Below are 13,755 nucleotides of genomic sequence, written 5' to 3'. Positions count from 1 at the left end.
TTCTAAGCAGAACTCACGGTTTCTCAGTAAGAAACACTTGCACAGACAGGAGAAAGGGGAACTCGCTGCCCCAGCAAGTCCGTGCAGCCTGACTGCAGAGAGCTCCTCGGGCAGCGAGACCTCCTCTGGAGGATGCACAGGTGATCCTGGGGACACACTGAGAGGTTTGGGGTCTGAGGAGTCTTTGTGAGTTAGGAATTCAAATCCTCTTGAAATTCAATGGCTGTTTGAAGCTTTACCTCCTTAAGGCTGCTGAATATCCTGGTGTTAAGCACTGACAGCCAAGAGCACGAGCTGACGGAGCAGAAGAACATAACAATTCAGGTACCGCAAAATATCCTTCTACCTGGCAAAATAGATGTTCCAGTTTTGGTTCTCACACTTCTCCCCTTTTCTTTGGGACATTTTCCCCCCACTCAGCTCTTGCACATGTCTCCAAATCAAGACCAGGCAGTGTTTTCAGTCACAGCCCAGCAGCACCAGGGCTTGAATATGCTACTGTACCTCTTATGGAACCTTCCGTGGAGGTGATGGTGGGACAGGCTGTGAGAACAGGATAAAAAGGGAAAACCATTAGAGGAAAAAAAGACAGCAGGGGATTATGGAAGCAAAATGAACACAGTTCCTTTAGGCAGAGCAAAGAAAAGCATAGCAAAACTTAGAATATGCTGCAGCTTCATTCAGAGCCTGGACTTTAACCTTGTTTATACATGTATGGAGAAAGAGAGAATTGATGTTTATGCAAACATAAAAGTTGTTTCCTGGCTTGCCAGTCACAAAAATAAAAGTAGTGTCTTTCATCTTCAAACATCTCCATGATCACTTTCTTTTGACTAACTCACCTGGCACCTGATGATATGAAACACAAGGAACCATCACTTTTGGCAAGTTTTTTTTTAAAAACAGACATCAAAACATTTTTCTTTTCTTTCTACAGTGCCTTAGTAGTGTGGTAAAATAAAGATATATGCAGTTGCAAATTTTGTACCTGAAATTAAAAATACACGCAGCAAAAATGTGAGAACTTGGCTTTTGATTTCTTTAGGAAAACACAGAGAGTTTTAAAAAGTTTTGCAGTTTGTCTTTCAAAAATCCTCTTGATGAATCCTCTGAGATGCCACAGGACAAAAAGCAAGACCAGAGGAGAAGAGACTGGGATGTGAAGCTGGAACATGAGGCACCAGTGCTCTGAGCACTCTGTAAAGGCTCGGGTAAGGGGGTGTTTTAGGAAACAGCTCATGAATGCTACTTTCAGTTGTCTACTGCCATGTAAATCCCAGGCCATGGATGCCAGAGGGAGCTGGGACAAAGGGAGTGCTTGATGCAAAATGAGGAATGTCCCTGAAAATCAAGGATACTAGAAAGATGGGCTGTTTCACAAGGGGTTTTCTAGGTCATCAGGACAATAGAATCTAAGAGATCACTGTACTGAGGCTTCGGCATAGCCTTGCCATTCTTGCCTCAATGCCATTTCCTGCCTCATCACCAAAGCAGGGCTTTCCATTTCTCACACCTAACTTTTGTAAAATGTGTAAAACATTTAAAGGAGGTGACTGACCTGCCCCAAAACACCCGAGATTCCTAAGCCTGAGGAGTTTCAATGACATTCCTCATGACGAAGAAAGGGCACCCAAACCTATGACTCTGATGGCCACGGGGCTGCTAAAGCCAGGATTTAAACACAAAGACTTGCTGTGAACCTCCATTGTTCAAACTGATGCTTAATTTTTTACATACCATAATTCCTGTAGAAGTGGGTGTAAAACTATATAAGGAATCTATGGAAATCCATTAAAAAATCACTTTCTGAAACTTGAGCCTTGAAACTCTGAGTGCAACCAGTCCTTGCATTTGGGATCATCTACCTATACACTGCTCTTCCTCTTCCCCTTCCAGAAACCAACTTTTCTAAACCTTAGAGAATGGTTTGGGTTGGAAGGGACCTTAAAGCTCATCTCATTCCACCCCCTGCCATGGGCAGGGACACCTTTCACTAGCCCAGGTTGCTCCAAGCCCCATCCAGCCTGGCCTTGGACACTTCCAGGGATGGGGCAGCCACAGCTTCTCTGGGCACCCTGTGCCAGGGCCTCACCACCCTCACAGGGAACAATTTCTTCCTAACATCTAATCCAAACCTGCTCTTTGTCAATTTGAAGCCATTCCCCCTTGTTCTATCATTCCACACCTTTCTCCCTCTCCAGCTCTCTTGGAATTGAAGCATGGTGAATGAAAAACAAAAAAGAAATGATCCCAAAGCAGGCTGCAAGCTCCTCCATTTCCAGGTATCTGACTTTCTTGTTTGGGAGTCAGTGAGCTCGTTCTGACTCTCGCCCAGGCCCCAGAGTCCCTCTTGCTGACATCCCTGGCAATTCTCCCCTCCTTCCCAGGTTGGAGGCTCTGAGATTGCTCACAGCTCTTTGATCAGGCAATGCTCAGCTTGGGTGAAGCATCTCAGAGTCAGGACAAGGATCCCTGACACTGGCAGTTACACTTCTGCTTTGAAAATCTTTCCCTAGACTTTGCAGCCTAGGATTCCTGCTGTCATTACTCTCTTTGTTTTTTTGTTGTTCTCTCCAAATCCCAGCCCAGTGCAGTTACTCACTGTACAATAAACATTCACTCCTGCAACGTCAGACCATTTTTCTCAATAATTTCGTTATATATCAATATTAGAGTCTTTTATTGCACATCCAGATGTTTTCCCAGCATTGTTACATATTGTCTCTCCTTCTTCAAAAAAAAAGGTACCTTATAAAACATAAAGAGTTTAGTATTTCTTCTATCGTCTTTTCAGCTGTCATAGCCAAACAGCTATGTTAAATTCTGCAAGGTGACTCATCAGCCTTTTGGGAGGATTGTTTTCTGCTTGCAAGTTCACAGAACTTTTCCACTGTGATCTGAACACGTCAATAAACCACTTGAAAACTTAATCTCGTATGTTCTTTGTTGCCTATAAACTAATTTTTTTTTCTCATCTAAGCTGCCTCATTCTTCAATCTTGACTTCACTCAATGAATTTTAAAACTGAAATTTTGCTTGGAATAGTTTCAAATAGTCAGGAAAAGGCAGCGCTGCCACAATATCTGCATTCTAATATTTACTTATTAAAAACTTTTTATAACCCTCTTAATTCAACATTTCTCACTAATCCGTTTCATAGTTTGCTTTATATCAGCTATGAGAGCATACGTTCATTAAATTTAATAAGGGACTTTACAGGGAATTTTAATTTAAAACATGTCACACTTCCCTGCACTACATTTTGGTCAAGTTGTGCAGAAGTCCTCTAAAATATCATCGGTCTCTTTACTGAGCCTGATGTTAAGAAGTTCTGTGGTTTCTGGTTGTCCTTGGATTGTCCCCAAGGACATCTGTCAAGAGCTGATGGACCCCTCCTGCTGCTCTGCAGAGCCCACACTGTGCTGTTTGCTACTGAATTAAAAACCACCACCAACAAAGCATGACTTTAGAGATTATTTACCCTCTGTTTTAGGTGGGGCAAATCCTCGGATGGAAGGGAATTTAGACAACACCGGAGCTGAAAGAGAAAGCAATCACAAAATCATAAAGTTGGAAAAAACCTTAAAGATCACCAAGTCCACCCTTTGACCAAATACCACCACGTCCACTCAACTGTATCGGCAGGTGCCACATCTGCTCGGTTTTTTAGCTCTTCCAGGGACGGTGACTCTACCACTTCCCTAGGGAGCATTTTCCAGTGCTCAACCACGCTTTCAGTGAAGAAATGTTTCCTAATATCTGACCTGAACCTCTCCTAGCTCAACTTGAGGCCATGCCTGAGCTCTGTTATTCAAGATTGTAATGCCTGGCTCAAAACCCAAAGGGCCGCCAGCCCTTCCCGCTCATCCCAGAATTGTCAATAACTCACAGGACTACAGAAATTGGGGCAGGATTTCCACTTTTCAAGGCTAATATTCTATTGCTGAGCAAAACCCTGGCCTCAGCCAGAGACAAGTGGAAGTGAGGCCATTATTGTCCGAGCAGAGGCTGCCTCGAGGCTGAGAGATGGAGGGTGATGGAGAATGTGCACATTCCAGCTGATCCCTGTACCTGTCCGTCCCGTCGTGGATGTGCTCTCGCTCTCTCCTGTGTAGTGGATGGCAGAAATGGTCACCTTGTAGGCTCGATCAGGCAGCAGGGACTGCAGGGTCACACTGCTGCTCTTGCCAGAAGCCATGATCTACAACGAGGGAAAAAAGATCCCAGCGTTTGGGGTTCTCATTCCAATTCTTACTCACAGCCCAGGGTGAGGTGGGGCTGACTCCTGGGATGTGAGGCTCACAGCAGCATTCCTGCTCAGCTCAGCCAAAGAAGCCTGGCTGTGTCGCTCTTGGTCTGGCCATGTGCAGGGAAAAAGCGTTTTCTCCTATAAAGACCCCAGTATTCCTCATGGAAATGCAGCAGAAGGGCCTTATAACAGGAAAATCAGGCTGTTTAAGTAGGGAATCTGTGTTTTAAAAGGATAATATTTAACCTCCCTAAGCCAGAGGGGCAGTAGGTTTATCCCCCCGCTCCTCTGCCTCCAAGAATTCCCCACCCCAGTTCAGGCAGCAGAGAAAGCTGCATTATCAGTGGCTTTGATGGAGAAAAATATCTTAATTACAAAAGAGTCTTGGAGTCCTGTTTACAAAGCAACATATCAGCAGGAGGAGATTTGGTTTTGAGTCCTGATAGTAAACCTGACTGGAGTGAGCAGAGTTCCTCTGGACACATTGTCCCCATGGGCTTCTGGCCCAGTGTCTTTCCCCTACGAAGGAGCTGGGCACTCACAGTTTGCTGGGCAGCAGCATCAGAAACAGGGCTGTAGGTGATTTTGTAGTGCTGAACACGGCCATCAGGAGGTGTCCAGTGCACCTGAAGGCTGCTGGGGGTCTCGGAGTTGATGAAGAGGTTGGTGGGTGGGCTCCGGGAATCTGTGGCAGGGATGGAAGGTGTACAGCATCAAAAGCAGGGAGACATCTCTATAAATGGAGCCAGCAGCATTTGCTTCCTGGCCAATTTCTGAAGGCCTCAATGCTCTGCTGTGCAGGTAATCAGTGCTCAGAGCAGATGTGGGCATCCTGGGCATCAGATAAGAGGGAAAATAGATTCTGGAGGCATGAGGATTGCCCAAGTATAACACACCACACCTCAAGCATTCATCAGTTCCAAGTCTAGGACATGGGAAAAATGCTTGGAGGAGTGAAAGAATCCTGAAAGCACAAGGAAAAGAGACCCATTGTACTCATCATAAACAAACACCAAGGGTACTCAAACTGAAATTGAGTTTCATCAAACTGGACAAACAGCTTTACTGGCAATTAAACCTGGATCACATATCAGAGTTAATCCATTACTAATTTCTAATAATTTTCAGCTTTTTCTGTTTTAAAATTACTCTTAAAAAAACCCCAAATCCAGAGCATCCAGCACACCAGTGTTCTGTCTAGAGCTTCTGACACCAACACCCACAGCCCTGGATTGGGTCACACACCGTGCCTGAGCTACTCCCTCTTCTCTGGCCCTGGGCTGGGATGTATGGACATACATCCTGGGATGTTTGTATCCCAAACAGGTGGTGGGCTGAGCCAGACAGCCAGAAGAGAGTTTGCCAGAGACCAAAGCTGAGCCATTTTTAATTACATAAATGCATTTCTTTCCCTGGTGTCCTGCTGTGCAGCAAACTGGATCTGACGACAGAGGCTCTTATGCTGGAGGGATTTCTCTGAGCAGAGATGGAGAGTGAGGAAGGGAAAGGCAGAGGGGGCATAATGAGCTCAAAAAGAGGCTTGAGAGCATGGGGACATCTACTCCTGGGGCTTGTTTCCAAGCATAAAGTCACATGTCTGCCCTTGAACCTGTGCTGGTATGAAGACACAGAAGTCCTGGACAGAGCAAAGGGAGAACTTATTCAGAAGACACTAAAAATAATGGGTGAGCCCTAAAGACAGTCAAAGAAACACACCCAGGTGACGAGGTTTTTGTTCTGCAGTTTTCCCTGTAAGGATCTTCTGCCCACCCAGCAAAGCCTGGGGTGACCTTAAAGCACAGGTTGAGTGAAGATCATTTGCATCTTCATCGATTCTCCTTCCCTTTTGTGTATAAAATGAGCTTACTTTTACTGAGGCTGAACCAAGACTGCAGCAGCTGAATCAGGCTGGAGGCTGTTGCTGTGCACGACCACGAGGTAAAGCAGAGAAGAAAACAAGAGTAGGAATAAATTCGCTTCAGCAGCACTTTTTTAGTCAGTGCTGCATCTTTGCTGCCTGCATTGCCTGTTTCCTCCAGCTGAGGTAAGGGCAGACTCTGCTTAAGTGAACTTTAAAGGGAAAGTTTGAGGAAGTCTTTAGTCAGATTTATTCTGGAAAGCCCTCAGGCCTGGCAGAATTTGATGGCATGGATCTGACAGACAGGGGACAGGCCACCTTCTGAAGCTGCCCTGGAGGATAGAAGCATCTCTGCCACCATCTGTGTCTTTGACCTCTTCAACCTCTGGTCCTCCACAGGAGCAATCCCTGCTTGCTCTCAGGTCTAACCAGCATCACAGGCACCTAAGTTCTCAAATAAGAATAAAACCCTGGGCTCCACTCCATCAAAATCCTCACCTGCAATGATTATTATATATTCACTATAAGCCATGTTTTTTCTTGCCATGGGTTGAAGCTTCATTCCCCCATTTCAAACCCTTCTATTTACCATGCACGCTCTGCTAGGAAGAGCTCACTGAGGAGCTGGATAAAGAGATTTCCCAGCCCCAGGCTGGAGAAGCTGCTGGCACACAGGCACTTTGTAAAACACTTCAGTGCAAAGCCAGCCAGGGTGGCTCAGCCCAGCCTCAGCAGCAGTTCCCATCCAAACTGCTTTCTCTTTTTTCTCCAGGACTAACAAGGGACTGGGGTTTTTTGCTCAATTTCTTTTTCCTCAGCCTAAATGAAAGAACTCTCCCTCAGTACAAAGGAGGGTCCTTGTCTGATTCTCAGCAGGACCAAAGCCATCCTTTCCAGCATTTTCCAAGGGCCACCATTCAGCAGCACCTCCATGTCCCAGCAGATTCCTCTCAGGAAAGCATCATCTGCTGCCCTGTGCTTGCTTGGAGGGTTTGTGTGGCTTTGAAGTACCACTAAGGCTGGTTATTAGTATGACAAATGATCACTGTGAAAGTCTTTGGTCAAGGATAAGGACTCTGCTACACTTGACAATTTATAAAACAGGCTGAAAGGAGAGCTCAACTCAAATGAGAATTCAGTCTAAATATAACAAAAAGAAAAAAGAAACATCAGAACCACGGGTAAGCAGCACATTTTAACAGTTTTGTTGTCTGTGGGAAATACATCAGTATGCTTTTGTTCCTGCTCTGCCTCTTGGAAAGTCTGCAGGGAAAAGTTTGCTAACTGGGTTACTGAAAAATAATCCCAAACTTTTTTCTTTCCTCTAGTCAAAACAAAGAGTTAAAAACCTCCAATTCCTCCAAGACAAGAAGGGGCCTGCACCATATCACTGTCTCTGAATTTTCTTCTCCAGCTAAAGCTATTCACTGCTTTTGAGTTCATAAAATGACAAATCTCAAACCATAACTTTGAAACAACTTTTTTTTCCTACCAGAAAGATGAGAGACCTCATCCCAGTCCTTCCAAATGACACATCACAGTGATGAGTGTTGTTGGTTTTTACAAAAGGATGATGTTTCTGGTGGTCTGTATTTTGTGAGGGATTGTGTCTGCAGGGTCCCATGAATGTAAAACATTTGGTCTCAAAATGGGTGTTGCAGGTGGGACAAGAGGAATTACTGGCCCTGAATAAAATGAACTTGGTGTTTTCACCTCACCCCAGGGGAAGAACTCAGTTCCATTTCACAAAACCAGAGGCAAAGAGCATTGCTCTGACCCAGCAATGTTTTCCCTTGACCTTCAAAGAAGAAAGTATTCCAGGAAGGATGAAGGACAGGGAGAGACTCTTGTGTTACCAGTTCCTGCTGAGTTTTGCTTCAGTCACTGCCCTTAAACATCAGCATTTCTTGGAAATTCTACCAAGACATTTTTAAGAAAAACTTTATGACTTGACCTATCCTTATGTAAAGAGATGGTGCCAAGGAAGAAAAAGAGAAAAGCAATGATGAAAGCAAAAGAAAACACTTCCTCCCTTCCACAACCTCCTCTAGCACACACTTTTGGTATTGCTCAGCACAGCCTGATCAGTGCTACTCCCCAGGCTGCAACCCAAAGTCTGCCACCCGGAGGAGAACCAGAGAGCTTTCATCGATGTTTCAGCCCTCAGAATTTCATTTTATAATGAAAATTAAGGGGCAGAGGGCTCAAAGATCAGACCAAGGGGTCTGGGTTTTCAGATAACATATGAGATTTCCATGCTGTGTCTGAATGAGTTACTATCCACCAGCTCTGATGGTAGATTAACACCACCGGCCATCCTGACCACACACAGCACAAGGTGGCAGCTTTTGCTTGAAACACTGAAGATTTGAAATATAACCATGTCCCAGGATTCCCCAGAGTCCTGCCTAGTGCCACATCTTCCTGTACATCCCTTGCACAAGCCTTCAGCAATTTTCTGGCATCCCCAGTTTTCCCCTGACCCGCCCCAGAGAAGCACTGGAAATCACCAGCCACCTCTTCCGTGCCACTTCTCCTCTGTTGGCACTTCTTACTTTAAACATGAGAAAATAATTAGCATCAAAACCATTGATTTCACATGCAAATAATGCCTGAGAGAAGCACGGCAGTGTCCTGACTGCTCCTGCAAAGGGATCAGCAGCACCCAGGCACTGAACCCTGTGTTGGCTGCCCAGCTGCACACCTGGCTTCCTGCAGAATTTTTCTTCCTTCATGCAGAAGGCAAAGCCTGACAATTCCCAGGGCTCCTGCACAAGGACAGCAGCTGACAAGTAGAAATCAAATTGCTTTCCTTGTCCCACTGGGGTGCCAGCAGCAGCAAGGACTGGCTTGTGCAAACGTGCCTAGAAGGGCACTGTCACGTGTCCTTTTGTTGGACTGAGAGAGCTCCTCTGACATTTCATAATTCATAGCTTAAAACACAGTAATTAATTTTCCTACACCCTCCAAACAGCTCTAATGGTCCTCTTGTCATCATGTGTCAATAGGATGCTTGCTTTTATTTTTCTTTTGTCAGTATGCAGCTCCAAGGTACTTGTCTGAGATAGTTTCCTATAAAAATGTTATTATTATTTATTATTAATAAAACCTGAGCTTCTTATTCCAAGATTACCATTTACTTCAGGTTTCATCAGCTCAACATCAGCCTAAATGAGTTTATTCTGCAGAGGAGGATGAGATCTGAGAGGAGAGGGAGGACTGCTGGTGTTGAATGGATTGTGCTCCATTCACTTCCAACAAAGCGATTTTACAGGCAATATTAATTACCAGGACCTCTGGGAGTGCCACTTTTAAATCTCATATCCTGCCTGTACAAAGCCAGATTCAGATAATGCTTCCAAGGCAGAGTGTGCCTGCAGGATTCCCTCCCATATTTGTAATGCCCCCAGTGAGGCACAGCCCAGCAACGACACAGCTCAGGAAATCTTCACCCTCCTTACAGGCAGTATTTTATTAACAGGAACTGTTCCTTAGGCAGCACAGTGACACATTCAGCTGGACACCCTCAGAATTCATTTCCATCCATGCACTGCACAGAAGCACAGGAGGGATGAAATGTATTCTACATGGAACATGTGCAAGGATTATCAGTTACCTCTAAAATGCACCAGCCTGATGTGATTGTCCAGCCTCCTGTTCTCAGGGCAGATTGAGAACGTTTTCAGACAGAAGCCTAAATGTCTCTAGACTTTTTCACACATTCAGGTTTGGGTTTTCAGAGCTGGAGGTGACCAGTCTGAGCTGCTGGTGCGTGCTGAGTTATGAGGCATCCCATGCCCTGTTTGTCATCCCTGGGCTGTGGATCCCAGCACTGGTCACTTACTGGTCCTGTGGTGAACAGAAACGGTGTCACTTCGAGCACCATCTTTGTAGTAGGCCCAGATGGATATTTTGTAGTCAGTGCTCTTCTGCAGGCCTGGCAGGACGGCTGTCGCCACATTTCCAGCGAGGGAGAGCTGCAGCAGGGGAGGAAATGAGTCAGTCCCACTCCTGAGCAGCCCCAGGCTGGTTCACGCCACCCAAGTGCCAGGCCCATAGATTGTCTGTGGGCACAAATGAGTTAGCACCGGGCTTTGGGGCCAAAGTTTACTGTTTGGGGTTGCACACATGTAAGCAAAGGCAAAATTCCAGCCCTGAATAATGCATAGCAGATGCTTGTGCATTGCAGCCCAGTTACAATTAGCAGCTCCTTCAGCACCACCGCACAGAGCTCTGACACAGGGCAGTGCCTGCCTGGAGCACTGAATCCCTTTGCTCAGTTTCCAGCTTTTAGGAGACCTAGGGACAGAAGCCCCAGTAGCCCTCTGTTCCAGCCCAAATGGAACATGTTTGGTCTCTCTTATTGCAGGAGACACTCAGGTATTAAGCCTCCATTTAAACTGCTGTTTGACCTCATACTGAAAATAGGGGCTTCACATGGAAGAAGTCACCTGGTCCATCCCTGCCACACCTGCACCAGCTCTGTCTCTGGTCATTCTCCTCTGTGTGCTCCTCACTTGGACCTCTTGCTTCCCAAAGAGCAGCATCCCAAAAGTATTAGTGCTTCCTAGCACTGAGAAGAGAAAATGCTTTGCCTTCTTAGAAGCAATATCTCCAGCTATAAGTACTTGAGTATTGTCTTTTTCTTTTCCACAGCATCTTGACATCGGGGGCTGCTGATCCTCTGCAACCCCAGATCTTTTTCTACTGAATTGCTTCTTAGCTGTTTGTTCTACATCCTGTATACCTGTGGTTAATTATTCCTGCCTAAGCTTAACACTTTCTGCTTGTCCCTATTAAATTTCATCCTTGAGGTTTTCCAGAACACTTCTGCAATCTTCCCAGAGCCTGTAGGACTCTGCCCTGCTGTCCCTCCTGCTTCCAGCACTCAAGGTGACTGCTCCACTTAGGGCCAGATCCAGGAGGGATCCTGCTGAACTGTTCAATTGCTGGAGTGCATTTGCCTGCATAGTTTTACACAGCTCTCTGCCACTCCTGCAGGTGAGTTCAGAGCCAGCCCAGCCTCCCCAGAGCTCTGTGTGGGCTCGTACCTCCTGAGGCTTCTCTCCACTGGCTGTGCTCCACTTGATCTGATAGACAACCACATCCGAGGCAGCGACAGCTTCCCACTGCAGGCGGAGGCTGCTCCCGGAGAGCTCGGTGACCTTCAGAGCGCGAGGAGCAGGGACCTTCACTGAGGGATGCACAAGGAAAGGAGCTGAAGTGCAGGCACAGACAGCACCATGTCAGAGCCAAGGTGGGGAGCAGATGGCTGGGGAGCACAACATCAACCAAGCAGATGCCTGAGACCAGCCTGTCTGTCGCTTCTTCAGACCCATATGACAACAGTCATCAGGACAGACAGGGGTAAATTATTTTTAAAGCTGTAATTAAGAAAGATTATCTCATTTACGGAGAGGACACATATCACACCAGTTTTGTAAAGGGAAGAAGGCTAGGAGGGCTCTCAAGGATGCAGATGTTAGGGATACATTATGCTTTTCTTAATTTGCTTCTTTTCTTGATCCCTTCCACCTCATTTTGAGCATAACACAGTTGGACATACTCCACACACAAAGAACAGCAGCCATCTGCACTCTGTGCAAGGGTTTTGGCCACGAGCTGCTGGGGCCAGTCTTCAAAACATCCCAGTTCAGATACCCACAAACCAACTTTGTCATCTCTTACTGAGACCAGAAGTATTTCCATTGCCTACTTACAGGTGGTGACATTGCCAGTAATTGGAAAGGAGTCCCCTTCATCGTATGTAGATCTGACACTGATGAAGTATTGGGTGAGGGAGGACAGAGGTCTCAGGACAGTGGATGTTGCAGTGCCAGGAACTTCCACCTGCAGTGGGGGAGTTGTGTGAGTATTCTATGAGGCAGGCTGAGACACTTGGGCTTGTTCAGCCTGAAGAAAAAGAGACACCTTATTGCAGCCTTTCAATATTTAAAGGGAGCTTATAAGAAAGATGGGAACAGAATTTTTTTGCAAGGCCTGTTGCTATAGGAAAAGGGGTCCTGACTTTAAACTAAAAGAGGTAGATTCAGATGAGATATAAGGAAAACTTTTTGACAACAAATGTGGTAAAACACTAACACAGGTTACCCAGAGATGTGGTGGATGCCCCATCCCTGAAAACATTCAAGGCCACGTTGGATGGGGATCTGAGCAGCCTGATCTAGTTGAGGATGTCCCTGCTCACTGCAGGGGAGTTGGACTAGATGGTTACGTATGTCCCTTCCAACCCAAACCATCCTATGGCTCTAGAGAGCACAGCTGCAGAGAGGTCAGCATTTGGTGATAATTGCAGCAAAATTGCCCATTTCAGAGTTAACACACTGCCAGCACACAAGCTCTCCCTGAATCATGCAGCTGAAGGACGACAGGGCATTATCCAACTTCCCAAGCTCCTTTTCCTTCCCCCAGCCCCTGAGGACTCACCTCTCCAGCGTTGCCCCCTCTGCTAGAGACATAGGTGACGTGGTGAGCCCGCACGGCCGGGGCCGCGGCCTCCCAGCTGACCCGCACGGAAGCGTGGCTGAGCTCGGAGAAGCTCAGGTACCTGGGAGGACTCAAGGCCACTGCAACAACAGTTAGTGACAGCACTCTGAGCCTTCACAGGCTGCACAATGGCAATGCCACCCGCTGCCTCCTGCTGCCCTCAGATGATCCCACCTTGAACCAAGAGGCTCATTCAACTATGCAGGCAAATATTCTCTTTATTCACTACCACACACACATCTGGGAGCTTATGAAGGGCTGCCGCAGATTTAGGTGAGGATGAGCCAGATGATTGCCTTCTCCCACCCCAGACAACAAAGACTTCAAGGAACACCTAGTTCAGGAGTCCTTTATTACCAGGGGAGCATCACTCCTTTTTCACAGCTCACCATGCAATTAGACATCCCCTTGAGGACCAATACTTGCTTCAGATCCAGCAGGAAAGAGGCCAGATGCACAATATGGGAAGCACCTCATTTCACACGTCCCTCCTGCCTTAAGTGTTTAATAACAACTCAGTAAGGGGCAGCAGCACTTACAGGTGGTTTCCTGGATGCTGGCTGGATCACTGGCATCTTCCCCATACATGGCATACACTGCCACAGAGTACCCAGTGCTGGGGGACAGCCCCTCCAGCAGCACCTCGGGCTGGGTCACCTTCACCTGCCAACAGAGAGGGGGTTTAGGGTACCCTTCAGCTCTAGGGTACCTCCCAATGCACTTAAGAGAGCAGGACCTTACAGAGGCATGGGCCAAGGACCCTTTGGTTACACTTAGGGGTCCTCTCCAATCTAGAATGGTCTTAGAATCGTAGTATCACAGAATATCCTGAGTTGGAATGGACTCACAATGATCATCAGAATCCAAGTCCTGTTCCTGAACAAGAAAACCCTATGAATCCCACCGTGTCCCTGAGAGTGTTGTCCAAATTTTCTTTGAGTTCTGTCAGGCTGCTGCTGCTGTGACCATTCACAGCCTGTTCCCTTGCCCAGCCATCCTCTGGGTAGAACCTTTTCCTAACCTCCAACCTAAACCTGCCCCGACACAGCTGCAGCTGCTCCCTCGGGTCCTGTCGCTGGTCACACAGAGCACAGAGGGGAGCTGCCCCTCCACTTCCCCTCATGAGGAAGCTGCAGACCCC

General features: G+C 46.7%; 1 protein-coding gene across 1 annotated transcript in view; it reads right to left on the bottom strand.

Moving 5' to 3' along the window:
- Positions 1-13,755, bottom strand: part of COL20A1 (collagen type XX alpha 1 chain) — a 52,401-nt gene that overhangs the window by 18,778 nt on the left and 19,868 nt on the right. Inside the window, exons 14-22 of the mRNA XM_042046806.1 lie at positions 13,154-13,277; positions 12,555-12,694; positions 11,828-11,957; positions 11,159-11,301; positions 9,952-10,084; positions 4,792-4,934; positions 4,072-4,201; positions 3,482-3,538; positions 505-543 (exon numbers count right to left, since the gene is read on the bottom strand). Of these exons, the coding sequence (XP_041902740.1) occupies positions 505-543; positions 3,482-3,538; positions 4,072-4,201; positions 4,792-4,934; positions 9,952-10,084; positions 11,159-11,301; positions 11,828-11,957; positions 12,555-12,694; positions 13,154-13,277 (1,039 nt within the window). The remainder of the gene's footprint in view (positions 1-504; positions 544-3,481; positions 3,539-4,071; positions 4,202-4,791; positions 4,935-9,951; positions 10,085-11,158; positions 11,302-11,827; positions 11,958-12,554; positions 12,695-13,153; positions 13,278-13,755) is intronic.

The sequence above is a fragment of the Corvus kubaryi genome, unplaced genomic scaffold, assembly GCF_017639235.1.
Source record: "Corvus kubaryi isolate FWS band 111438036 unplaced genomic scaffold, C.kubaryi_AGA036_p1.0 134, whole genome shotgun sequence".
Classification (NCBI taxonomy): Eukaryota; Metazoa; Chordata; class Aves; order Passeriformes; family Corvidae; genus Corvus; species Corvus kubaryi.
Note: the sequence above shows the minus strand (reverse complement) of the source record. Positions and strands in the feature narration are given on the sequence as shown.